This window comes from Dioscorea cayenensis, chromosome 11, assembly GCF_009730915.1.
Source record: "Dioscorea cayenensis subsp. rotundata cultivar TDr96_F1 chromosome 11, TDr96_F1_v2_PseudoChromosome.rev07_lg8_w22 25.fasta, whole genome shotgun sequence".
NCBI classification, from domain to species: domain Eukaryota; kingdom Viridiplantae; phylum Streptophyta; class Magnoliopsida; order Dioscoreales; family Dioscoreaceae; genus Dioscorea; species Dioscorea cayenensis.
This window is the reverse complement of record NC_052481.1, coordinates 5411547-5438441: the sequence shown is the minus strand read 5'-3', so window position 1 is coordinate 5438441 and position 26895 is coordinate 5411547. Positions and strand designations below refer to the sequence as shown.

Genomic DNA, 26895 nt, shown 5'->3' with positions numbered 1-26895 from the left:
GGAAATAGGAGAGATAACCTATCTGAACTAAATAAAGCAAAAACCAAATAAAAGTAACACAAAGTAAGAAACCTAAACATAGAATACAAAAACTTGGGTTTTCTCCCAAGGAGCACCTGTTTAATGTTACTAACTTGATGTACCTTTCTTGCTCATCAAGGAGGTTCATGAAATCGAGACCTCTCATGGTCACCTGAAAAACAATTAGAAGAATATGGCATTAAAAAATTAATTAGATTGATCTCACCAAAATTCTAAGAAGTAGATCGAGTTGATGTTGACAGTGAGATAGGTGGTTTCTTCTTCTTGGTGGTAACTTGTTTCCACCATTTTTTGGCATAGGAAGGTTTCTTCTTGAATATCTTCTGTGTCTGAGATAATTCATTAGCAATAAGCTCTTGGTGGTACACTTTTTCCACTAGTTTATCTGTTACATTATCATCTAGAGGTTCATCATCTAATAGCTCAGATAATTCATCTTTCATCCATGTACCCTACACATAATCAGCAACAGGGTCATCCACAACATCCACACAATAATATGTATCATAAAAATCCATGGAATATCACATAGATTCCCTAAGCTTGAATACAATTTCTTCTTCCCCTTCTCATAATACGCTCGAAATGTGGCTATGAATGGTTATCCAAGTATGAGAGGAACCTTCACCTTGTCATCCAAATCAAGAATGACAAAGTCTACTAGAAAATGAACTTGTCCACCTTTACCAAAACATCTTAGATGATTCCTGTTGGTTGTCTAGTGAACCTATCAGCAAGTTGAAGCATCATCTTGGTGTGCTTGGGTTCTCCAAGCCAAAACTTTTGGAAGGTTTTGTAAGGCATGAGGTTTATGCTTGCCCCAAGATTGGCAAGTGCCTTTTCATCTACATGACCCCAATTATACAAGGGATGATAAATCCCCTAATCTTTTTTACTTCTTCGGAAGCTTGTTAGTAATAATTGCCGAGCACCCTTCACTAAGCGTCATTGTGGATACTTCTTCCAGTTTTCTCTTGTTCGTGAGCAATGTTTTCAAGAATTTTGCATACCTTGGCATCTAAGCAAGAACTTCAATGAATGGGACATTTATATGTAAAGTCTTAAACATGAAAAGGAATTTTCTGTATTGCTTTTTTTGTTGGTCATTTTTTATCTTAGTGGGGAAAAAAGCCTTGATTGGTATTCGAGTAATTTAGTTTTTTCCTTATCCACTACCTTTTCCCCACACTCAACCTTAATATTTGGACTATCTTGCACTAGTTGCTCTACTCTTGGTTGAGAGTCAACAATTTCAATTTTGGACTCTTTCACTGATAAACGCCTAAATATGTGTATTTTATACGTATTTATGTTGTAGTATTTATGTATAAATCGATGAATTATTGCCGTTTGTGTAGTTTAATTGGTCTTATTCGTGTTATGGGTCTTGAGGATGCCCTCGTGAGCTTGACAACACAAAAGAGTAGGAAAATGACACTTAAAGCAACATTTTATAGCCCGGTATTGTAGTAGCACTGTAGCAATTACTGTAGCACAAAGAACTTTGAAAACGGCAAAGTCTTGGGTTTTGTTGACTGGTTTGCTGATGGTCATGAAGACGGTCGTGAAACGGCTGGAGAATCGCATTGTAGTAGTTTATTGTAGCATTTTACTATAACACTTCATGAATTTTTTGGTGAATTCCTGAGACTTTGATAGCCTCCTTCACACTCGTGAACTAGGCCATGAAGCCATCTCGATAAGGTTTTAAAAGGGTGTTTTAGGGTTTTTTTGAAAGGGCTCTTCCACATCTTCTTCTCCTACCTCCGCCACTCTTCTCCATCTTCCAAATCTGGGGTAATGAAGGCTCAAGAAGGCATTTTAGGTGACAAAAATCAAAGGAAGAGGCAAGATCCCATAGCATCTCCCATTGTCCAAGCTTGTAGAGGGCAAGAAGCCACCCCATTGGTGGCGTCGTTGAAAGCTCTCCTTGACTTGTCTCTCCACATTCATCATTTGAGGGAGTTTTATGTTGTTTTACTTGGTTGTTTTTGTGGTTTTTTATCATGTATCTTGTTAGCATGAACAACTAAACCCCAAGGTCACCAAGTTTTGGTGAACCTTGGGGTGAACTTGTGTAATTGGATGCTATGATTTATTCTATTGCATTTGGTGTGTTTGTGATCCATGCTTAGTGTTCTTTGATATATTGATATACATGAGAACTTTGTATGTCAATTTCTAGGTTGTACTTCATTGCATGACCATTGCCCTTGTACTAGACACACCTAGCTTGGAAAGGATCCATGTACAAATACACTGTGATCATCAGGTATTTTGTACCCCTCCAACATTAGGGTTGGACCTAGTTTGTGTTTCGACCCTAAATAGAGATTTCCTGGCTTTTAATGCAATCATAGGAGGATTTAGTCAGAAAAGATTCCGTATCAATATTTGTACCGGATCAAGGGACAATTGCCGTGACTATCGGGTTGGCCTATTCTAGGAATCTCTTGGTCCAAACCACCAATTGAATGATAGTTGTAGCATCCTTCTCACTTTAGTTGCCCCAGGGGAATCCACATCAATAACCAGCTTCATTCCTTGATTTCTTACCCTATTTACCTCGACTGTAGACACTTATCTTAGAGTTCTCTTTATTTTTTTGTAGCTTAGGACAATCACTCGTACTTATAGGCTAAACAACATGCGATGAAAAAGTAAGGGTAGCTTCTCGGGCCTTGGGAATACGACCATATTGTGCATAAAAGGTATTACTTAATGACCCTGTGCACTTATGAGGGTCCAAATCATTCACAGTTAGAACTAAAAGTTCTTTGCCACTCCTCAAAATGACAGCTTTCAAAGAATATTAGGGTTAACCTCGGTATTACTGGGGAGGGTAGCCGGGAGCCACTCTATGAGTGCCTTAGCCATTTGGGCTATCTGATTCTCTAAATTTTTCATAGAGGCATTTGTATTTCTCATCATCTCCTCATGACTTGAAAGATGGATTTCATTATCCTTGATATACAGTATAAGTGGAGTTGCAATGCTTGGTGAAGATTCTTCAGATTGGGGTGTACATTAGAACTAAGGTTGTGGTGGCTGTGGTTGTGACGGTGTGCCCTGACCTTGTCCTTGCTAGCTCTAAGAAACGTTGGGATGGTTTCTTCATCTTGTATTGTATGTACTTCTGTAAGGATTATTCTGGTACTGGCTATTCCGAACAACACAATTGACTTGTTCTACCGGTCTGGCACTAGAATTAGGAAGGTAGTCACAATGACCTGCCTGTGACCCCGAACTCTCACAACTCATAATTGGAGCCTATGAAGGTGACTACCATGCATCCAATCTCTTTGTAATTGCCTTCACCTGTGCTGCTAGTGTGGTGATGACATCCACTTCATAAATACAGGCCGCTTTGACTGGCTTGCTCCTCTTGGAACTCCACTGGTATATGTTGGTTGCGATTTCCTCAATCAAACTTTGCACTGCACTAGATTGCTTGCTGTGTAGTAAACCCCTGGATGCTGCATCAAGCATCTATTTTGTTACACAATTAAGCCTGTTATAGGAAATTTGGATTCACATCCATTCTAATATGCTGTATTGCGGCCATTTCCGTAGTAACTCCTTGTACCTCTTCCAAGTATCGTACAAGGACTCAGACTCCATTTGGTGGAAGGAGGAGATATCACTCCTCAACTTGGTTATCTTCACCGGTGTAAAATAGCATGTCAAGAACTTCTCAGCCACCTGCTTTCATGTTGTGATAGACCCTTGAGGCAAGGAATTTAGCCATTGTTTGACCCTTCTTCACACTGAGAATGGAAAGAGTCTCAAATGAACTGCATCCTCAAACACATTGCTCACCTTAAAAGTATCACAGATCTCCAATAATTTCTTCAAATGTTCATACTGGTCTTCGTCATGAAACCCATCAAACTGGCACATCTATTATAGAATTTGAATAAAATTTGGCTTCAATTCAAAATTCCTTGCCGCGACAAGAGGGTGAGCAATATTAGACTTGGTGCTTTCCAAGTTTGGTCAGGCATAATCTGAAATACCTTGTTGTTAATTCCTGATACATCCCTTGCGTGTGTGTACCGCAAGTACATAGGTTGTCGAAGTAATAAAATACCCTGATGAGTGAGTAGTCGTATCCATAGGGAATAATGCTTGGAAACAAAGGTATTGCTATTTAACTATAGTGAAGATGATTTAAGAGTGGTATGAACAGTATCAATGCAAATGGAAATAAAGTAAAGAAGAAAGTGATGCAATAGAATAATAGGAGAGGCAATCGATAGAAAGTAGGGCACCCAGACATTGCTCACCCTAGGACTATTGTTTCAAGTGCAAGACCAATCATTATGTCTCCTAACTGATGTCTAATGAGTCGTGGACATTGCTCACCCAGACACACGGTCCCAAACCTAAGGTCAACCGTGACTAACCCTCACACTATGCCCCGGCGGAAAGGGATACTCTCGACGCCTTACATTGTGTGGGGTTGCATGAAGATTTGGGGACTCCAAGTGATAAACCCTATTCCCTAATATAGATCTAACCCTTTGGTCCAGGCGAAAGACCTCTAGTCACAATTAAGCCCCAGCACTAAGGATTACTTCAACACTTCACTCTGTTACTCGCACAACTAAGTCCCAGTGGAGTTTGTCTCTTAGCACTTCACTCTATTGTGACCGCAAAGAATTCTTGGAATGTGGAGCTAGGATAAATCACATTGGAAGGGAAAGGGGTATTCCGCTACCTCTCTACTCACCCTCTCGACCCTCTCTAATCTTGCTTTGTCTAACCCTTATGGTGTGTCACTCATCTACAAGGATGACCAAGATAGATTCTCAATCCTAGTGTCACTCTAAGGGAAAATCAATGCAATGAACATTCAAGGATAGAACTCAATTAAAACATCAATTAAAGAAGCATAATAAAGGTTAAAGAAACAAAATCATCCTAGGGTTTACAAGCCCAAGCACCCACTAGGGGTTTAGCTCTCCATGGAGCAAGATACAATCAACAATGAAATCAAATGTAAAAGCATCCAATCCATAAGAAAAAATCACGTGTTGTTCGTATTGATGGTCTTGTGGAGTTACCTCATCTTCTTCAAGGGTTCCCTCGTCAAGCCTAAGGCACACCTCGTCGAATCAATACCGACGAAAGCTCCCCCAATAACTATCTCCTGAAAAAACGCGGTGTCGAAGGCCGTAGAACCACTCCAAAGGCCTAGCCAAAGCCTCTCCAAACCTTAGCCACGAGCACCTCCAAAGATGGAGAAAAGATGAGAAAATGATAGGAAAAGAATCTGAAATCATAGCTTTTATAGGGGCTGAAATAAGACATCAATTTCCACATGCCCGTGTGAATTTCTAGGAATCTGTTTTTGTGAGCTGTGAATAATAACTACTACAGTGATTTTGCTACCGTAAACTGCTGCAGTACTTCACCAAAATACTCCCGAATCCACACTTTTCATTGAGTCCACATGAATGGGCACACATCCATGCGGCAGATCACGTTGCGTCTTCAATGAAATCACATTGATGAAGATCTTGCTAATATTGCACAAGTCGGAAAACATGAATATGGTTGCCTTTGTGGCCCTCCAATTTGTATATTTTCTTGGACACAATGGATGCTGGCACACACCAAAATGTTTTTGAGTACAACTTGTGTCTTCACGTTTGTTCAATCTAAGAACTTCATCAAAAATTGCATCCACGATCTACTTTTGGTTCTTCTTCCACAATTATCTCCACAACCCTACATGCACAAAAAACACATATACACAAGAATAAGCGATAAAATCTGAGAAATGTAATGCTCAATGTAATAAAATAATACTTTGTAATTCTTATACACAAGCACTAATCAATTCCCGGCCATTCTTCCACTTGCTCTACTTCAATACTCACTTCAACTGACAAGTTATCCCTCAAATTGACTTGCCGCAACCTTCTACGAATATTTTGTTCAATATCAGGATCAGGGCTTGGTAATGGAGATGAAAAACTCCCTCAGGTCATACACCTATTCCTTTAATAATAAAAGAACAAAATGAACCAAAAACAAAATAAGAAAAGAAACAAAGACGTAAAAGAAAGAATGGTATAAAGAAAAGAAAATAGATATTCACAACTATGAACAAAGTAAACAATAGCTAAATCACTAGAATCTGAATTTTTCTAAGAGTTGCCAATCCCAGACAACAGCACCAAAAACTTGATGTATGCTTCCTCAAAATCATGGATTGTGACCAGTAATAAAGTGGTACCCCATGAAGGGTAAGGCTGTTAAACTATAGGACTAAGACTTCTAGTACTAATTGCTCTTCTAATCTCTAGCCAGTCAATAATGGGTTGAAGGTGATTAAACTAAAGAAAGAATGATGAGAAAGATGGAAAGGACTGATGGACAAAGGTTAAGTTGATGCAATCAAAGAGAAGTAATGCCCCATACTAATTCCCAAGTTCATTAGTGTACTGACTTTCTTCGAATGAGTACTAGGTACATTTTAAGGTTCTTACAGTGTTCACTAGCAATGTCATATCTATGGCTCTCAAATACATCAAGTTTTGCAATTGTAATTACGGGTCTCATACGCATCAAGTTTTTCAATCACATAAGGCAATTACAACTATAGGAATTGAAAAAATGTCAAGTTTTACCACTATGACTATGCAAACAAAATACATTAATCTATACAACACAAGATTTAACATAAGAACACAATAAAACTCCATAGTCATTGAAAACAAGTAAATCAATGAACACTAAGCATCAATGTTTATAAGCCTGGGGCACTGTGGAATGGTTAGCCCCTCATGAGTTCATACAAATGAGAAAGACAAGAGATACAACATAATAAAAATTCATGACTCCCTATTTCAAGCAAAATCTTCTCAATTGAGCTCTAAAGACTCCTTTGAATGGCTAAACTTCACTCCTCAATGTGTCTTCAACTCTCCTTGAGCTCCCTCGAAAGTGTGGTGAAGATTGCATCAAGTCTCCGTTGAACCTATGGAAGTGGAGGAGAAGACCCTAGCCAAGAACTACTCACACAACCCTAGATCTGGGCATAAAATGGTATTTTTCAGGCCGAACAAGGCCTGAGCACACAATAGTGCTTAAACCATGATTTTCTCAGGACTTTAGCAGAATTTGGCTAAATGTCCAAGCGGAGGAATGCACTAGGAGAGCACAGTTGTGCTTTGCCTATGCTCAACTGAAGCACGTCCTTGAAAGGAGCAGAGAATTCGTGCTTCAGCTGCTAGGAGGGAACTTCAAAAATCCAATGAAATGCACTGGGAGAGAGCATGCCCGTGCTTGCCCTATAATACTCCCATGCTTGCATTATTGCTCAGACCTCTTGAAACCAGCAATAAGCATGGCCAAAAAGCACAATCGTACTTAGCTTAAACACTTAGCAAATGATGTTAATTCTTTTACTAAATTTTCTTCCAAATTCATTTCTATTAGCCTGAAACCTAATAATCTATGCAATAAACACAAAATACATAGAATAACATCGAATATAAAGAAAGAATGCAAAAAGACAAGAAGAATGTAACTTGGAGGTAAATAAAATAATGATATGAAATACACTCATCATAAACTTTACCCAATACCATCGGGTAGTTGAATCCACATGTTCTAGGAATCTCTTAGTACTAATTACTCTTCTAATATCAAATCGGATCAAAGATTGTAAAAGGTTTTAATATATGAATCTAAGAAGAATAAGAAAGATAAAAAGGGGAAGGAATGAAGTAGGAAATTGAACTGAGGTAGAAACACTGATATGGAGTAGCGCCCCAGACTAATCCCCTCAAGGAACATGTATTTACTCTTCTACAATGACTATTAGGTACATCTTTTTGGACCGAAGGATAAACCCTAGATCATAAGGCTCAACACCATATGCCCTATCTCTAGGCACGTATTTGATCCTAAACTCCTATGTGAGTACGACAATAATACACATCAAGTTTTGCAATCACAACTATGGTAATCATGCACATCAAGTTTTGCAACACAAGATTTAACATAGAAAAATCCAAGAAAACTCTATATTAATTAGAAAAGTGTAAGTGAAACACATATCGACTCAAGGTTTAATAGCCTAGGACACTAGAGAACGGTTAGCCCCTGATGGATTCACACAATGACAAAAAGATATAGAAAACAAATAAGATAGAATTCATCAAACTCCATTTTGCTTCTCTAATCCTCCCAATTATGCTCGAATGACCATCCCCCTCACTGAGCTCCACTCCAATCGATACTTCAAAATCTTAGCTCTCTTCCCTATCCAGATGGTGGTGAAGTTTATCTATCAACCTTCACAGAAAATCCAAGGTGAAGTCCCCTTGAAACCCCAACTTTGGGCCTTAAAAACTAATTCCTGATACAAATATGACCGTGCTTAAGCCATGCTTAATATAGGTGAACTTTACAGGTTGGTCTAGGGTGTGCATTAACTCTAAAATTCTCCAGGCTGCAATCTACATTGGTAGTAAGCACACCTGTACTTAGGTTATGCTCTCATCTACATGCCCGTGTTCTGGGCTTTGTGTCAATGCTTCCTTCCTTCTGATAGTTTTTCAGTCCTGAGATTTCCACGGGGTAAAAGCAGGTCCTCAACACGCCTTTGCTTCTTCTAAAGAGTTGTAGATAAATTCTTTTGATGCTGAATTCACTCTAATTCTTATTCTATTATCCTAAGACCTGTTAACCTGCACACATACGCACATATACCCAAAGTAGCATCGAAATATATAAATTGAATGCTAAAGGACAAGAAAAACATATATAAGAGGTATGTAAAATGTCGATATAAAATGCAGTCATCATCTAGCCACTAGAGAACTCTGATAATATGGCTGCAACTTCAAATAGACACTATCCCCAATTTGGAAGTTCCTATCAGTTCTATGCTTATTAGCTTGATCCATCATCCTCTATCTAGCTTTGGACAATAAATAATTCAATAATTGAATTGATGCTTCCTTGTCTTGTAACAATTTATCTATTATTTCCACTAATGAATCTCTTGAAAAATAAGGCAGATGTATAGGAGGTGGTACTCCATAAAGAGCTTGGAATGGAGTCAAATTAATTATTGTATGGAGGATTGTGTTATACAAAAATCTAGCAAGAGATTCACATGAACTCCAGTTTTTTGATAAGTCACTAGTCATGCAATGAAGATAAGTTTCTAAACATCTATTTACCACTTCTATTTGTCCATCAATTTGTTTATGGTAAGTTGTAGAGTGTTTAAGTTCTACACCTTGTAACCTGAATATCTATTGCCAGAATTTCCTCATGAAGGTTAGATCTCAGTCATTGATAATGGTTGTTAGCAACCCATGTAATTTATAGACATTGCCCAACAATTTTTGTGCCACAGTCACTACTGTATATGGATGAGATAAGAGCATGAAGTGTGCATACTTTGTTAACTTGTCCACCACCTTAAATATAATAGATTTCCCATTTGATTTAGACAAGCCCTCAATGAAATCCATTGTAATATCTGAAAATATTTTTTGAGGAATGGGTAGTGGTTGAAGGAGTCCAAGAGAGGCCACCAACCCAAGTTTTTATCTCTTACATATGGTACACTGCCTTACATATTCCTTTACATCTTTCCACATATTCTTACAATATAAAATTGCAGGTATCCTAATACATGTTGCATTTATCCAAGAATGGCCCCTTTTGCACTGTCATGAAAATGAAGCAATATTTTTATTTCTTAATCCACTGGCATTACCAACAACTAATTTTCATTTCCTTTTGAGCTATTGATTTAACCATATATAATTATTCACTAAGTTCCCTTGGTGCAACTATTGATTTTTAGGGCTCAGTTGTTGATCTCCTTCCTATGAAGCCTGAATTCTACTCATGAAATCAGTTGAAATAGTTGATAATGCTTGGATTACCATCTCAGAAGAACTAACCCTTGACAAAGCATTAACAACATCATTCAATTTTATATTTTTATATTGTATTTCATAATCATAAGCCATGAGTTTAGCTAACCAGGCAGTGAAGGAGCCATATAGAAGAGAATGAAGGCAATTGTCGCCCTTCTCTTTTTGAATTAAATATATTTAATAATGTATACTTTTTAAAATATCAAAATAAATTTTGAATTTTGCATTGTTAATCTAAAGAAATGTGTGTATATATATTTCATAGGATCTAATATGAAGCTAATCATTTAATTTTTTTAGAGCTTAAAATGAAGAAGTAATTTAATTTTAAAGGGTTTTATTTGAAACTTAACCTTTAAATTTAATTTTCTATCAATATCATCTTTTTCTTAACCTGTTTTGTTTGCCATAAAATTGTGAAGACTCATGTACATAATAAAATTGGTAAATAACTTAAATGGTCCTTTACCTATTCATCTGTTTCTGTTTCGTTCACCTATCTTTTGAAAGTTATAATTAAGTTCCCTACTTTTAATTTTTGTTACAATTTGGTCACCCAAACATAGGCCGTTAATGGCGATCACATGTGGCATATGTCAACTCAAATGCAAGCTTAGAGAAAATATATGCCACGTAGTATTCCACATGTGATCGCTATTAACGGTGTTCGCTCTGATGACCAAATTGTAACAGATGCTAAAAGTAGGGGACCAAATTATAACTTTTTAAAACTTGGAGAAACACATGAAAATGTAGGGGACCATTTATGTTGTTTACCCTAATAAAATTTGTGATCAACTTTAGCTTATTGTTTAATAATAAACATTGATGAAAAATATATTTGATTGTGTAGATAATAAAATTATTTGTTGATTTCAAAATATGAAGATTCACATAGATTAATTATGAGTTTATTCTTGCTGATCATTTGTAGTACGTGTTTATGTAAAGACTTTTTTTTTAATGTAGAAACTATATAAAATATATAATTTATATTATTATATAATTTTGAATATACTTGACTATGATTTATTAAATTTTTTGCCCCCTTTGTCTGTTTTACTTCTTGCTTCGCCACTATAACCAGGTATATTTGTTGAGTGTTGTTACCTTATAATCAAATAAAATATCAAGGGTTTTTGATCAATTTTGATTATAAAATGATTCCCACAGGATTTTGATCTTATTTCTTAACAAAAAATAGTATAGCAAATAATTCTGTGTCATTTACTAGTAGTGCCTGATGTTTTACAGTGTGACTTTCACTTATGTAAAGAATCGGGTGACCATTCTGTGTCAAAACTACAACAATTCCTTCATTAGAAGCATCACAAAATCTTGATTAAAGTTGGGTAGAGTCAGAACAAGAATTGTCACCAAAGCTTCTTTAATGCATCAAAAGCTAATTGTGCTTCATCTGACCAATTGAATTTTATGTTTTTCTTCAACAATAAATTGAATGGTTGACTAATCTGTGCATAGCTCCTTATAAACATTCTATAATAGCCTGACAAGCCAAGAAATCCCCCTAACTATTTTAGTTACCATGGTACTGGCCAATCTTGAATTACTTTTCTTTTAGCAGAATTAGTGGAAACCCCTTATTGGGAAATTATATGACCTAGATATTCCACTATATTTACAGCAAAGCTATACTTACTCAACTTACCTGTAAGTGTATGCTATTGTACCACCTAAAACACCCTTTGTAAATGTTTAGCATGCTCACTTTTACAAGTACTGTATATTAATATATCATCAAAAACTTCCCCAGAAATTGTTTAAAAATGTGATTTATGATATGCTAAAAAGTTGAGGAAGCCTTCACAAGTCCAAATGGCATGACTAAGTATTCAAAATAGTCTTCATGTGTTCTAAATGTAGTCTTGTGAACGTCTCTTGGGCCCATTATGATCTAATGGTACCCTAATCTTAAATCCAATTTAGAAATTTCTTGGCTCCATGTAATTCCTAATAATTCTTCAATAATGGGTATTGGAAATTTTTCTTTAATAGCTACACTATTTAACCCCCTGTAATCTATGCACATCCTCCAAAAATTATCTTTTTTCCTTACCAATACCACAGGAGAAGAAAATGATGAGTGTCTTGCTTGTATCAATCATGCATCTATCAATTCTTGAGTTAACTTTTTTATTATATATTTATGCAATGCACTATACCTATAGGGTCTTAAATAAAATGGTTAGGCTCCATTTTTCAATAGAATTTTATGATCAAATATTCTGTGAGGATGAAGGATTTTGGGCTCATGAAAAATTTTGAAAAATTTAGGGAGGACTTCTGCAATTGAAGGAGACAAAATGTCAGCAAATGCTTCTAACTCATTACCCATAGATTTAATTATTGTCTCAAAACACTTCGGTTGCAAGGTCAGTGCATAGCATTTAGTCAACTGACTATTCTTTTCCAGTAATTTCAGCATGCTTTTCCTGCTCACCAAGTTCAGCTTCTGATCCCCATCACCTTGCAACAAAAATTCTTCCAAGCCAGGACAATGGTAAACTTCATTCTCAACTATTTAAAATTCCAAAATATATCACCTAACTCTGCCAACCATTGAATTCCCAGAATCATGTCATAGTTGTCCAGTGGCAAAATGAAAAAATCAGCCTGAAACTGATATCCTTGCATTCCCCATTGTAATTTCCTAAAAATTTCATCAAACATTAATTGATTACCATTAGCTGCTGCAACATTCAAAGCACATATTGATTCTTTAATACAACCCCACTGTTTGGTTACCATCTTTTCCAAAAAATTATGTGAACTTCTAAAGCCAATCAACAAGAATATTGTCCTTGTCCCTTTACTTCCTCAAACTCGTATTGTTTGATGGTTGTAAGTGCCAGATAATGCATGTATAGATAACTGTTCATTAGTTTCTACCTTTCCAAGCATTTCAGAATCTTCCTACTCATCATTAACAATTGTTAACATGTTCAACTGTCTTCTATTGCATTTGTGTCCTGGCATAAATTTCTCTTTACACCAGAAGCAAAGGCTCTCCTCTCCTCCAATTCCTTACTTGTTAGTCTCTTGGTTTGTTTAGCAAAAGTATTCCCATTTCTACCACCAGGTAAAGCCAACATACCACTCCTTCGCTGATTAGGTGACAAATTGGAATTCAAAACAGTCCTTGCCACTTTTTTCAGCTAAGAATTATTTGTAGCAAGACTTGATCTTGGAAATTTATCATAAGAAATCTTCTTGGACCATAGTAAATCCTATATCTTAGCTAAAGAATATGCTAATTGTAGAGTAACTGGGCTAAATAACTTGATAGACAACTCAATCTCTTCTCTCAAACATCCTAAAAAGTGGATAATTGTCTGAGCTTCATTAAAATTTGTTTTGTTGTACATTACATCAAAATTTTCAAAATATTGTTGCAATGTACCCACTTGTTTCAATTTCTTAAGTTCCTAATAGGATACACAAAGGCTTATTCACCAAACCTTGCAAACAGAGCTTCGACAACTTTACCCCAAGAAACAATTATATTCCTATCCTTGGTCTTCATAAAAGATTTATACCAAGATAGAGCCCTGCTATCAAAATGAATTGAGGTCATCTTAATCTTATTCTCCTCTCAGGTATGATCAAGATCGAAGAATCGTTCCACCTTATATACCTATTCATTCAATTTAATCCATCAAAACGAGAAAATTCTAGCTTGGTGTAATGATTTTGACCATTAACACCAATTCTAGGTCCAAGAATTCCCATACCTGCATTGACTGAAGGCTGTTTGCTTGAGTTGCTACCTCATCTAATGTGCTATTCTCTCAATCATCATCTTTAATTCATCAATTGCCTTCAAGTTTTGCTTTCAGATTTCAGCGATAACCTATGAATGTTTTTCATTAGTTTCTTTAATGAGGTTCTCAAGATCTCGAAGATCTTGTTTCTTGTTGTTGTTGGCCAATGTTTTGTGACAGTATTACTCTTTAACACCACTCAGGGACGGAACCAAGGGGGGTTAGCAGGGGCTTCAACCCCCCCTTGCCACCTGCGGGGTTCTTCCTTGTTTGGCCGGAAGACACAGAACAATGCAACTGGCCCCCCCTTCGGCCAAGCCAGCAGCCCCTCCTCCGCTTTGATAATCACTACATAGATACTAAAGACCATGAGGAAGAACTTTTGTATTGAACTCAATCTCAGAAAACATTTCTACAAGACAGGATAATTCATGGAAGATGAGATCTTCAAAGAAAAACAGAAAAAAAACCAGCCTAAGTTAACAAAGAACTACTTACAGAAACTTCAGTAACTAAAATGAAACCGGTGCGTTAAGAGCCTGAGTCAATTGCACTCTTGTTAACCAAACCGACTAACTCTATTGCCTTGAACTAACAAGCACCCCTTTGATGATCTCATCATGGTCGTTCAATGGAAAACCAATTTTGAGGCTGCCTCGAACTTAAACCAATCATCTTGATAAAGTTAATCTCTGTCGTTCGTTCTTCTCCTCTCAAACCTCAATGGAAATAACCAGCATTCAAACACTTGAAATATCGCTCTTGCCCTTTGATTAAAATCTATTTCCACCAAAACACGTACTACATCAAGTTATCAACCTGACAACCTACCTGCTTCTTCACCGAGTTCACTTCATCCTTTCTGCTTTTTGACTGAGTATGCATACTAGATTATTACATACCAGTGATAAGAGGGGGAATTCAAGAACAAAAGAATTCAAAAAACAATAAGTGAAAAGGCAAGAGAAGAGCTTCATTCCATTAGCTATCATAATGTTCTCTCATGTTACATTGAAGGTTTTAATAGAAACACATTAATGGATAGGATTACATCTGAGTAAAGAGGAACAACTAAGATTATAACATTAAGTGGGACCCTTTACATAAAAACAACTAATGGTTAGGATGTAATTTTCATCACTTAACTTGTTGACTAGATAAGTTCTCTTTGCTGACTAGACTAACTGCTATCCACCTCAACTAACTGCCAACCAACTCAATACAGAGGCCCTTCATTCCTTAACATAACCACCCTCCATTCCAAGAGAAAACTCACCCAATTTCATACTCTTCACTAAGGGGTGTTTGGATGTCAAGATTAGAGTGGGAGTGAGGGGGGATTGGATGTAACTCCTTGTTTGGGTATACATCAATGGGAGTGAGGGGGGATTATGGAGAGAGTGAGACTCACCCATGTGAATGAGTCTCACTCACCACACAATTAGGGGATTGTGGGGGGATTGGGCAACTTGAATATGAAAATGACTAATATGCCTTTTTATATATATATATATATATATATATATATATATATATATCATAGTTTACAAGGTGTTTTTAATTGTTTTGATTTTTTTATTACATTGTTGTTCTTGTGCAAAAGAAATAATTATTATAGTTAACTTCTTTTATTGGAATTATTTTTAAAATAATTTGTAATTAATATCATTAGTTAATAGCTAATTAATGATATTATTACTTAAATCCAAAAATTAGAATGAAATTGTAGTATTATAAAGTTAAATATTTATTTTTGATAATTAATTAATTACATTTTTTAATATTTTTTTTAAAAATATAATTAAAAATAACTCATTATTATATATACAATAGTATTTGTTTTGTATAAAGGATAGAAGTGTCATTTTATCATATTTACTTTCTTTACTTTTCTCATTCCCAATAAATTACACTCTCAAAGCTTTACCAATCAAATACATTTTTTATTCTCACTCCCACTCCACTCCCCCTCATGTCACTCCTATCCCATTCCTCCCTAAATCCACTCCTGACAACCAAACGTCCGCTCTCTCTTGCTAAAGTTAAAAACATCTTGTCCCTCAGCTAGCAGTATCCTCACTGATGCTTTTTTATTTATCTCCATAATATAGTTTATGGAGAAATAAATGAGTAAAATTCTTATGAAATTTTAATTCCAACTGTTTTTCTAACTTTTTATGAAATGGTTAAGGTGAACATTTGTAAGGGAGGGAGTATTTTTAAAATTTTAGAATAATAAATTAAGGTATTAAGTATATTTGGGACTAATGGCTGGTTGTTCTTGTTGTTAAAATTAAGGGATTAAATATTTTAATTTAAACATTAATTAATTCCACTTCTTAAATCCATTAAACTTTTTAAAAATTATATTTTTGTATTCTCTTTAATAGTACTCTTTTTCAAAACTAATCTAACATTTATTTTTATTATAAATAAAAAGTTTTTAATATTTTTATATTGGTTTTTTTTTTGTTTTTTCTTGAGTTTTTATTTGTAAATATAAAATATATTCATTTATCATAATTTACAAATGGTCTTAATAATTTGTAGAAAGAATAAGGAACATCTGGTAATAATTTAAATAAAATTTAGTTTTCATTAAATAAATTAGAGATCTTATTTTAAATTATAACTCTAAACCTTTAATTATCTTGCCCCATAAGTATGAGTATTTCCTTGAAAATTCAAATAAACAAAAGCTGAAATACTTGAGTTTCATGGAGAAAATATTTTTTATTTTTTAAAAAAAAACTCAGACGAAAATAATAATCTAAAATTTATTTTTTAACTAAATTTTTTCGAGAAGCAGTGGTTGGCTGGATTCTGAGAATAAATAAATAAATAACATTTCTTTGTTTTTTTAATGCTTGTATATATGTAAATCTTAACTAATTGGTCCAGAACAAAAAAAAAAAACAAAAAAAAAAAAGCAAAACTCCAACCAATTAGTTCAATTAATCAATTACTCTAAAGTTAGACCGAAAAGGCACAGTAGAAAGGAACAGCGAGATGAGCCTGCTGGGGGAGCTGTGGAGTGGCGGCTCTAAGGCGGAACAGCTTCAAGGATCGGCGGTGAACATGGAGGGTAGCCTAACGAAGCAAGGGAAGACGTTTGCAGAGGCTGTTAACTCTTCATCGGAGGAGAGGGGGAGTTCGAAGGGTGGGATAGGTAAGTTGCAGACTAACATGAAAACAATATCGGGTGCGAAAAGACCTAGATCTCCTGGAGGGCAGCCGTGTGGTAGGTGCTTCCGACCAACGCATAAGACCTCTGAATGTTGACATCAGGTAGTTTGCCTTCGATGTGCCGGAGTTGGTCATGTCGCTGTGAAATGTAAAATGGAGCCTCGTCAAAGCTCTAATAGAAGACGAGTGCATGTCCGTTCTAAAAGATCGTCGGCGATCGATTAACAATTCCTAGAGGAGCCTTCAGCTTCTTATACTCAGCAATCTCAGGAATCACATCCCGTGCCGCTCGTGCATTTATCCTTGTCTCTGCCTCTAACGCCGGAGATTACAGCGATAAGGGAGGAGTTGGCTTCGGTGGTGGTTGTGACTATTCTTTCTGGGTATGTGACGGATGTGGCCCTGAATGAAGTTCTCCCGTCTATCATCAATCGTGCACTCGCTGAAGATCGCAGCGGTAAGGGAGGAGCTGGCTTCGGTGGTGGTTGTGACTTCTTTTTGGGTATGTGACGGATGTGGCCCTGAATGAAGTTCTCCCGTCTGTCATCAATCACGCACTCGCTGGGCTGCTCACTCCGCTGAACGACAATACGTACTTAGTTCCTATGTCGAGCAAGGCGGACGTTAAAGAGGCTTGCAAGTTGGATGAGGCGAAGCTCTCGACGAAGGATGGGATCTGCTCAGCAAGGTTTGCTCCCTGGTCAGCGGAACTCGGGGTGGTGAACCGAGCGTTTGGCGAAGGGATTTGGGTACGTATCTGGAACCTACCCATGCATGGGTAGTGCTAGAGCGTGATTTTGGAGGTTCTAAAAAATGTGGGTGAGCTGGTGTCCTTGTCACAAGAGTTCAAAACCAACAAGCGGTTTGTGTTAGCCTTGGTTCGCCGGAGACTGGGGACGATGCTTCCCATGGAGCTCAAGCTAAACTTGGGGATGCGAAAGTATCTGCTGCTTCTAACTAATGATAGAGGCGAGCAAACGTCTTACAGGCCTGACCTTGGTCACTTTGTTCTCATGGATCAAAGGAGGAGTGATGACTTTGGTCTACCGGCGAGGAAGGAAAATTATGAGAAAAATTATGAGATACGTCCGACGGAAAAAGGTAAGCGACCAGTTGGGGAGAGTAATGGGAAGGAACCCGAGGGGCTTGTCAAGCTTGGCTCCCGTCCTGGTGACGGGGAGATCCTGATCAGGTTTGGGAAGGAGTCCCGGCCAATTTGTTTGATGAACAAGGCTCGTTATACCTTGCAGGGGAATGTAGACTCGAATATGAAGAAAGGGGAACCGCCGGCGATGGTTGAGCGAGGCTCCCATGTCGGCGGTTCTGATGGTCCCCGGTGGGATAATAGGAACGTGGTGGAGCATCGCTCCCACGTGATCGAAGGCATGGAATCTCCGAGGTTGCTGGTTCATGGACCGACGGGCCGTAATGAACTACGGGGAGGGACCGTTGGTCACTCAACGGATGGTACGGACTTGAAGAGAAAGGACAAGACGAAGATAGGTCCAACGTTGTCAGGTTCGACGAAGCCCGGCTTCAAGAAATGGGTGGCTCGTGGGAAGAAGAGGTCAGAGTTAGGTGGACCTAGGACTGCCACGGAGATCATGGGATCCGAGGTTGTTGGGTCTCAGGGGTGCAGGGTTATAGGGGAGACTGAGGTTCTTGGGTCTATGTGGCTTGAGGAGAAGCGTGAGGTAAAGCACGTTGCTGGGTCTGAATTGATCTTTGTGGACCCGTTAGAGAATGAAGCGCGGTTGAGACTTGATTCTAAGTCTGCTGATGGCTTGATGGGAATTGGATTGGAGAGGGACGTATTCATTGAGTGTGAAATGGGCCTCTTTGTGGACCGGCCAACTATCTTGCAAGTGAATGCAAAAAGGGTATGAATGATGGGGTTCTTCAGGCTGAGATTGATGGGCCTGGCGTTGGGCCGGGCATGGTTAGAGTGGAGTCAATGGCTGTTGGGCCTACAGAGGGAATGTTGAGAGAGATCCCTGGGCCCGAGGTTACACCTATGAAGGGGTGTAATATTTATGGGAAGATGGCCCAAAGCTCCTGTAGGGAGAATGGTCTTTTACTTGAGGGTGTGGACGTCTTGGATGGGAATGCTAAGCATACGACTGTACCCCTTGAAGGATTTATGTGGCAATTTTTAGCCAACATATGGGTCCTAGCTCCTGTTACGATTCACAATGAGGTGGCTCAAGGGGTGGTGGTTGGTGATTTCCACGCTTCGGTGTCTAAAGGCTTGGAAGAGGGTTACGAATCGGATGATTCTAACACAGATTTTAAAAGAACTTTACAGGAGCTGTTGCCAGGAATGAAGGAGGAGAGCTCTTCTTCCTCTGTTGATGTTCCTAAAGGGGTTAGGAAAAGTGAGCGCCAGAAGAAACCGTCGTCCAGATGGAATGAGGAAGCAGGCTACTTGGCAGAACCTCCAAGATCGACTAAGAAGAAGATTTTGTGCGAGGAGTCCTCAGAAGGTATGCCCTCCGTACCCCTTCTTATTTCTGATTGGTCCAATGTTCAACTTGCTAGTTACTGTCATGCATGTGGCATTTCGTTTGATGGATCTGCTTCGCATATGAATGATTGCTTTGATTACATTCGTAAAATAGAAAAGACTCAATCCTTGGCATATGTTGTTTCTCTTTTGAAAAGGGTGGAGACCTCAGTGGAGGTCCGCGGAAACTAGATTGTTTTTAATGAATATTATATCTTGGAATGTGAGGGGCCTGGGTAGGCCGGCTAAACGCTTCCTAGTTAAGGATTTTTTTTGAATCTTCATTTTGCGGATGTGTGTTGTTTACAAGAATCCAAACTAGAGCATTTATCGGGAACTATGTGGAGAGAGATTAGTGGACCAAGACTAGGCTAATTTGCCTTTCTCCCTGCTGTTGGGACGTCGGGTGGTATAATTGTTGGGTGGAATAGTGTTCTTTTTTCGGGGTCTGTTACTATGAGGGGAGACTATTGCATATCTATTGACTTTTACTCTAAAAGGGGCAATCTTTCCTGGCGTTGTACTTCGGTTTATGGACCGAATGCACGACATCTTAAGCGCGCCTTCTTGGAAGAGATCAAAAGTTGTTGTGGCAATCCGGAAGTTCCATGGGTTATTTGTGGGGACTTTAATAATGCTATTTTTCCTTGGGATGATAAGCGGGGTGGGAATCCAAACTTAGTGAACTTAGCGGACATTCATGAGGCTACTACTTTTTTGCAAGACCTTTGTCTTCACGAGCCCCCGGCATTCAGGAGAAGGTTTACTTGGACCAATGGGCAAGCTAGCCCTATTTGGGTCAAGTTAGATCGGTTTATTGTTAATAGAGCGTGCTCTGATATTTTCCCTAAGATGATTCAAAAGTGCCTTCCGAGGTTAGGTTTGGATCATGTCCCAATCAGGCTGGAGGTTGGGATGCATTGTGCCAACCCTAGATCGTTCCGTTTCGAGAATGTCTGAACCACGGTGGATGGCTTTTCGTACTTAGTGTCTCTATGGTGGGTTGGTGCTAATCCCAAGGGCTGTGGTGCCTTTGTTTTGGCTAAAAAACTTGCTTGGCTTCGGGATAAACTCCGTAGATGGTCCAAGGAGAGCTTTGGTTCCATCAAACTTCGGAAGCTATCGTTGTTGCATGAATTAGAACTGTTAGATGTCATTAAAAAATCAAGAGAACTTACCTCTCTTGAATTTCATCAGGAGCGTACGTTGTTTGAGAATTTAGCGGATATTCGGAGGCAAGAGGAAGTGTACTGGAAGCAAAGGTCCCGGTTACATTGGCTGAAGGAAGAGGATGAAAACACTAAGTATTTTCACTCGGTTGCGAATGGGAGGAAAAATATTAATTTCATCCCTTCCATCAAAGTTGGAAACGTTGCCATCACCACTATTAAGGATATTGGTAAAATCTTTGAACAACAATTCAGGGCGCTTTTTGGTCAGAAAAGGACATTTCGCTTCAAGGTAGACCTGTGCAACTTCTTGAAAGATAAAGTGCCCGTGGATCTGTCCCTCCTTGAGCGTCCTTTCACACGGGAGGAAGTGAAGAGGGCGGTCTTTGACCTTGGGAGCGACAAAGCTCCGGGACCTGATGGTTTTCCTATGCTTTTCTTCAAAACCTACTGGGAGATTGTGAAAGGGGAGATTTTTCAACTGTGTGAGGATTTCTATTCTGGTAAGACGAATTTGGAAAGAATTAATTGGGCATGTATTGCTCTCATACCTAAGGTCTCGAGCCCGTCTTCACCTGGGATATAGACCCATAAGTCTAATTAATTCTTCCATGAAGATTATTAGCAAGATCCTGGCTTCGAGGCTTAACACGGTGATGGATACATTGGTGGACCATGCCCAATCTGCTTTTCTTAAGGGTAGATGTATTCTTGACAATTTTGCCATAGCAGAGGAGGCAATCTTCAGTATGCATAAGAGAAGACTAAACGAGCACATTCTAAAGGTGGACTTCTCTAAGGCTTTCGACTCTGTTGATTGGGACTTCTTGCTGGAGCTCTTGAGGGTGCGGGGTTTTGGATCTAGATGGCTAGGATGGATAAACTCGATCCTCAGCTCTTCGAAGGCTTCGATTTTAATAAATGGGTCTCCTAGCGGATATGTGAGGTATCAACGTGGTTTAAGACAGGGTGACCCGTTGTCGCCTCTGCTCTTTGTGCTGGTATCGGATGTGTTATGCACAATGTTCGATAATGCGTTGAATTCTCACGTCCTGATTGGTGTTCCGTTGGGAGAATATGGGAGTATATGCAATTTGTACTATGCAGATGATCTGTTGGTTCTAACAGTTGGTGGAGCTGAAGACCTTAGAGTTATTAAATTAATCCTTCTGGTGTTTGAGGGGCTCTCTGGGCTGGAAACCAATTTCTCTAAGACTTGTCTTTATTCCACTAATTTGAATCAACTTCTTGGGGTTTGTGAGGCGAAAACTATTAATTGTGACGTGGGTCTTCTCCAGTTACTTACCTTGGTATCCCTGTCTCGGGTAGAAGGCCTCGGAAGCAAGATTGGGAGAAATTAGTTATTTCTGTACTTTCGGCGGTACCAACGTACTGGATGTCTTTATTCCGTCTCCCTCCGTGGGTTATAAAAAAAATTAACCGAATTCAAAGAGACTTCTTATGGTCTGGAGCTGATATTGATAAACCTCGATGTAGACTTGTGGCTTGGAAGAATATTTGTTGCTCGAAGGAGCAAGGCGGTTGGGGTATCTTAGATTTATCTTCCTTCAACCTCGCCTTGTTGGGGAAATGGAGATGGAAGCTACTGGTTAATCCGCATTGGAGAGGGGTGAAGATTCTGCGATTCAATTATAAGGACCCTATTTGGGATCTGTATAAGCACCCAAGAGGAAGAATCTCATATTTTTGGTCGGGTGTCTCTCGGTGCCTCCTTGCTTTTCGTGAATGTGTGACGGTTCATGTCAAATCTGGGTCTGAGACGCTCTTCTGGAAAGATAGATGGTTCAACGGTCTCGCTCCAATGTACATCTGGGCAGAAGAGTTTCTTGTGTCTCCTAGGCCTAATGGTACGATCAGGGAGTTGGCCTTTTTACTTACGGCCCCCCGCTTTGCTTCGAACTCGGTGACTCGCTCGACCTGCCTAGGGCTGAACTTGGGGGATGATAATGAGAAGGATCAAAAGCTTTGGAGCCTAACAGCTAATGGGTCTTTCTCGGTCAAATCTTTCTATTGCCGTTTGAATGAGGGAGGATTGCGGTGCCCTCTTGCTAACGTCCTGTGTAAGGGGCCTTGCCCGAGGAAGGTTAACATTCTTAATTGGCTAGTTTGGAAGAACAAGGTTCTTTCCCTGAAGAATCTTGCGAGACGTCGCTGTAATAAGCTACGTACTGACACTTGTGTTTTATGCCACTCCGGTGTTGAATCGGTGGATCATCTTTTCCTAAATTGTCAGTTCTCTAAGGAGGTTTGGGAGAGCCTTGTTGGGTTTCTCCAGCTACCAGTGTTACCCCCTACTATATCTCTTTTGTGGGGTGACTGGAGGTTGGCCTTACGTTTGGAGAACCGGGTGTTTGGGGTTTGGGTAGTCAAAGCTTTTGTGTGGTCTATTTGGCTGACGAGAAATGAGCATATTTTTTCTGATAAATGTGAAAACCTTATGCTGTTATGATCAAGACTACTTATTTGCTATTATCATGGTTCTCTGCAGCTACCGAGGGTTTGAGAGAGCAGCTGACTGCCCCTATCTCTGCTATCAGGCGCAGCTTAGAGTTCGAGGGACCTCGCTCAGAGGGGCTGGTGGCCACTCACATGTCCGAGGAGGACCAGGTTGACAGAGAGGAGTAGACTTTGAGGCAATTTGGGATTAGGGAGGAGACCCGTTGTTCCTCCCTTTTATCTTTTTCTGTCGTTTTTTTTTTGTTTCCACAGCTAGTGGAATGTTGGTTGTTCTTTTAGTTTTATTTTGTTATTAATGAATGTGGTTTCTCCACCTTTCTAAAAAAAAAAAAATTACTCTAATTAACCAATTACGCTATTCAATTTTATTTATATGTGGTTTTTCTTGTTGTATATTATATATTTATTTAAGAAACACATGTGGTATTATTAAATAAATTTTTTTACAAAATTTATATTTTATTTTTAATATTTTTTCAAATTTTTAATATTTTTGAAAACCATAAAACATCATTTTGAGAGATGAAATAAAAGATATAATTAAAATAGGAAAAAATTAATAAAATCTTAATGTACTTAAATGTACGTTTTATTCGTAATTTTTGAAGTTGGTATAAATTTTTTTATAAATTTTAAAATTATTAATTATTTTAAATTAATATGTGTAAATTTATTAAAGTGGAGATATAAATAGACCTTAAAAAAGTATTATTTAAAAAATATATATATCATTGTCATCGCTTTCAGATCAGCGTCTTCTGGAATAATGGAAAATGGGAGCAGGACTCGCCCAGACTGCCCCAACTCCTCCAATCCCTTCCACGTTTGCTCTCACTACTGCTCCCAATCATCTCCGCATGGAGCTTCCACCAAGCCTCCTTCGCGGATTGAAGGTCTCAGATCGGGTACTTGTTCTTCTTCTCCGATCTTTTTTTCTTTTTAATCTTCTTGATTTATTGGGGGTGAATCCATTGGAACAAAGTTTAACTTCTGATTGCTGGGTTTCTTGCAGCTATGGGTGTAGTGAAAGGAAAGAAGCGTGGTACTAGTGGTAGTGGTGATGGTTTGAAGGTATTGGGAGAAGCTAGAGATGTGGATCCTCGCTGTGTTAATGCCTCCAATCCGTTCCACAAATGTGCTGATTATTGTTCTCAGAATATGTCTGATTCCTTCAAAGGATCTCCACGATGTAGACTTCTATTTTTAAACTTTATGTCTTTGAATCTTATCTCATACTGTTATCAGAAAGAATATTTAAGTTCTTGTTGTCTATTGGATTGATAAATTATTAAAAAAAATGTTTTTTTTATTATTTTTATCAGAAAATGCCTGATTCTATCAAAGCATCTTTGAGAGGCAAAGCATCCTTTTTTTTTTTGGTTTTGATTTTGTTTTTGAAATTAATCTCGTTCTGTTCTTGGGGAGAAATTTAACTTCTTGATATATTGCATTGATAAATTCTCAAATTTTGTATTTTTTTATTATTGTTTCTGAAAAATCATTGATTCAATCAAAGCATCTCCCTATGATAGACCTATTGTTGGTTTAGATTTAGTTTTTCTATTTTAAATTTATCTCATGCTGTTCTCACAGAGTAAATTAAGTTGTTCTTGGTCTATTCAATTGAGAAATTCTCAAAGTTTACTATTATTTTTATTTTTTTAATGTGAATTGCAGTTTTGACCATTGAGAAAGGTAAGGAAGTTGCAAACATGGGGCAGGGAGACCAAAGGAAGGTGGACCCAAGATGTGTGAATGCATCCAATCCTTTCCATGAATGTGCTGACTATTGCTTACATAAAACTAATTCAAGCGAACAGAGGACCCATCAGGGTAAATCAGGTTCACCAACTTTTTCATAGAAGCACTTTTTGTACTCATGAAAAAATTGCTGCTTCTTTTTGTGTTCTGATCACTGTTTGTTTATTGTCCATGTAGTTGTATTAATGAATGGAAGCAAGGACGGTGTGAAAATGTCAATGAGAAGTGATGTGCACCCTAATTGTGTCAATGCGAACAATCCTTTTCATAAATGTGCTGATTATTGCTCTCAGAGAATAAACCAAGCGGTTTAGTGGATGCTTGGAAGCACAATTCAGGTTTGGCTTCTCTTTGTTTTTCTATTTGGCCTTTTCAATTTATTTGACTATTTGAGGGTGTCTGCAACCATGATTTATTCTCCATAATTTTTATTAAATGCCTTCCTAATTGTATGTCTTGTTCTTATGGTAGTTTTTTTTACCTTTTTTTTATTGCGTACTCTGCAAATTTGGGTAATTGGTAGAAAACTTTACTATGCTGACTGAAACTATATTCGCCTTATTTGCTAGAAAAAAACTCGACTACCTTTTTGCATTTATCTTTGGGAGAGAGTAAAGTGAATATAAAGATCAACACTAAAAGTTTTCTTTGACATTGTCTTTAAGATGACTAATGTCTGTAAATGTATATAATCAAATAGAACCATAGAAGTGGTTTATAGGGGTACATAAGCAAATATGATTTTTACAATTGTACATTTGCAATTGCCACTTTTATAAGGGTATATGACAAATTTGTCTTTACTTTGTCATCATTAATTGTAATTTGTAAACATTACATGACTTGGAGATGTTATTCTATTCCCATGACTTATTTGTAAGGCCCAAGACTTGTAAATTTTGAAATTTTACAAAGGATTGCAGAGACTTGTAAATTTTCAAAATTTAGAAAGAACTCGAAAGACTTGAGAAGTTTGAAATTTCTGAAGGTTTTGAAAGTTTCCAATTTGTTTGGATGTTTTAAACTTTTTTAAATTAGAAATTTTATATAATTTTTAATATTTCAAAATTTCTTTTTAAATAAGTCTTTTAATTGATTAAATTGAAATTTTTCTTGAATAATATAATTACTGAGATTCACAAATAATTCTTAAATTCAAATCCAATGAAAGAATTCATCAATCCAATATTCAGTGAATTATGTGAGGTTTGTTTAACTCATGAAAAGACGATATGACTAAGAACAATTTAGACAATGTTAAAATTGTCTAAATACATCCATAGAAGCCTATGAAACTCTAATATTTTCTTATTGGTTTGTACATGTGGTTGGTTTTCTGCTTTCATTTCAGATGAGCATGCACCTGTCTTTTGCCGGTTCGTTTTCACCACCAAGTCACCCTCCAGCAATATCTTGGCATTCAATATCATAAGATATAGGACTTGGGAACCTACTTAGATGACTTAACCTTGATCAACAGCTTACGCATCTTTGTATTTTTGAAGCAAGCAATCCTCTCAAGATTTGGGGATTTATATATAATTTATATTCATGTATTGTATCACATTAGCTACCTGAATGGCTTAAATGAATTCCTATTGTTGTCCTGATGGATGAAAATTTATGACCTTTTGTTCTAGAATCTGCATCCCATATTTTGATTTGTTTATCTTCTAATGTTGGTGCACCAATTCCTTAGCATTATTACCAAGTTGAATTTGTGTGGGATGCAATCTTTAATCTTTCTTATGGCGGATGATTGCATGACATTAAGATGCTGCTGAGGAATTACATGTTACAGGTGATCATGGTTTGGAAGTTTTCCATAAAAAGCGTTCAAGTACTTATTATTTAAATTGTCTTACATTTGTCTCTTGTATTTGCATCTCATTTTTGGTGTCATAACGTTGGTTTTTGGCAGAAACATTAGATAAGATTTTACTATGATTTCCTGGTTTTTTGGATTACTTACTTTCCATTATCATTTTCTTCTTTTTCTCTCTAGCATGATATACTTACGATTGTGCATAGCGTAAAAACGCATTCTTACGATAAACTGT

At 37.7% G+C, this 26895-nt stretch overlaps 3 protein-coding genes across 3 annotated transcripts; all 3 read left to right on the top strand.

Moving 5' to 3' along the window:
* Positions 1-19883: 19883 nt before the first annotated feature.
* Positions 19884-21182, top strand: LOC120271558. Its single transcript, XM_039278242.1, has 2 exons — positions 19884-20336; positions 20448-21182. The coding sequence occupies exons 1-2, from the start codon at positions 19884-19886 to the stop codon at positions 21180-21182; spliced, it is 1188 nt and encodes a 395-aa protein (XP_039134176.1).
* A 70-nt stretch (positions 21183-21252) lies between these two features.
* On the top strand, positions 21253-23242 carry LOC120271557. The gene is made up of 3 exons (XM_039278241.1): positions 21253-21814; positions 21895-22979; positions 23072-23242. Exons 1-3 carry the CDS (start codon positions 21253-21255, stop codon positions 23240-23242), a joined length of 1818 nt encoding a protein of 605 aa, XP_039134175.1.
* Positions 23243-23820: 578 nt separating this feature from the next.
* On the top strand, positions 23821-26455 carry LOC120271909. The gene is made up of 5 exons (XM_039278593.1): positions 23821-23979; positions 24087-24263; positions 24752-24907; positions 25013-25173; positions 26187-26455. The coding sequence occupies exons 1-4, from the start codon at positions 23841-23843 to the stop codon at positions 25147-25149; spliced, it is 609 nt and encodes a 202-aa protein (XP_039134527.1). The 5' UTR covers positions 23821-23840; the 3' UTR covers positions 25150-25173; positions 26187-26455.
* The last annotated feature ends 440 nt before the right edge of the window (positions 26456-26895 follow it).

Excerpts from the sequence above, each read along its gene's own strand:
- LOC120271909 (XM_039278593.1), top strand. The coding sequence starts at position 23,841 with ATGGAAAATGGGAGCAGGACTCGCCCAGACTGCCCCAACTCCTCCAAT. Across the intron at positions 23,980-24,086 it reads GATTGAAGGTCTCAGATCGG|CTATGGGTGTAGTGAAAGGA; the intron begins GTACTTGTTCTT and ends GGTTTCTTGCAG. Across the intron at positions 24,264-24,751 it reads CTTCAAAGGATCTCCACGAT|TTTTGACCATTGAGAAAGGT; the intron begins GTAGACTTCTAT and ends TGTGAATTGCAG.
- LOC120271557 (XM_039278241.1), top strand. The coding sequence starts at position 21,253 with ATGGATACATTGGTGGACCATGCCCAATCTGCTTTTCTTAAGGGTAGA. Across the intron at positions 21,815-21,894 it reads AACCAATTTCTCTAAGACTT|TTACTTACCTTGGTATCCCT; the intron begins GTCTTTATTCCA and ends GGTCTTCTCCAG. Across the intron at positions 22,980-23,071 it reads ACCGGGTGTTTGGGGTTTGG|ACTACTTATTTGCTATTATC; the intron begins GTAGTCAAAGCT and ends GTTATGATCAAG.
- LOC120271558 (XM_039278242.1), top strand. The coding sequence starts at position 19,884 with ATGAGGGGAGACTATTGCATATCTATTGACTTTTACTCTAAAAGGGGC. Across the intron at positions 20,337-20,447 it reads ATGTCCCAATCAGGCTGGAG|GGCTGTGGTGCCTTTGTTTT; the intron begins GTTGGGATGCAT and ends GCTAATCCCAAG.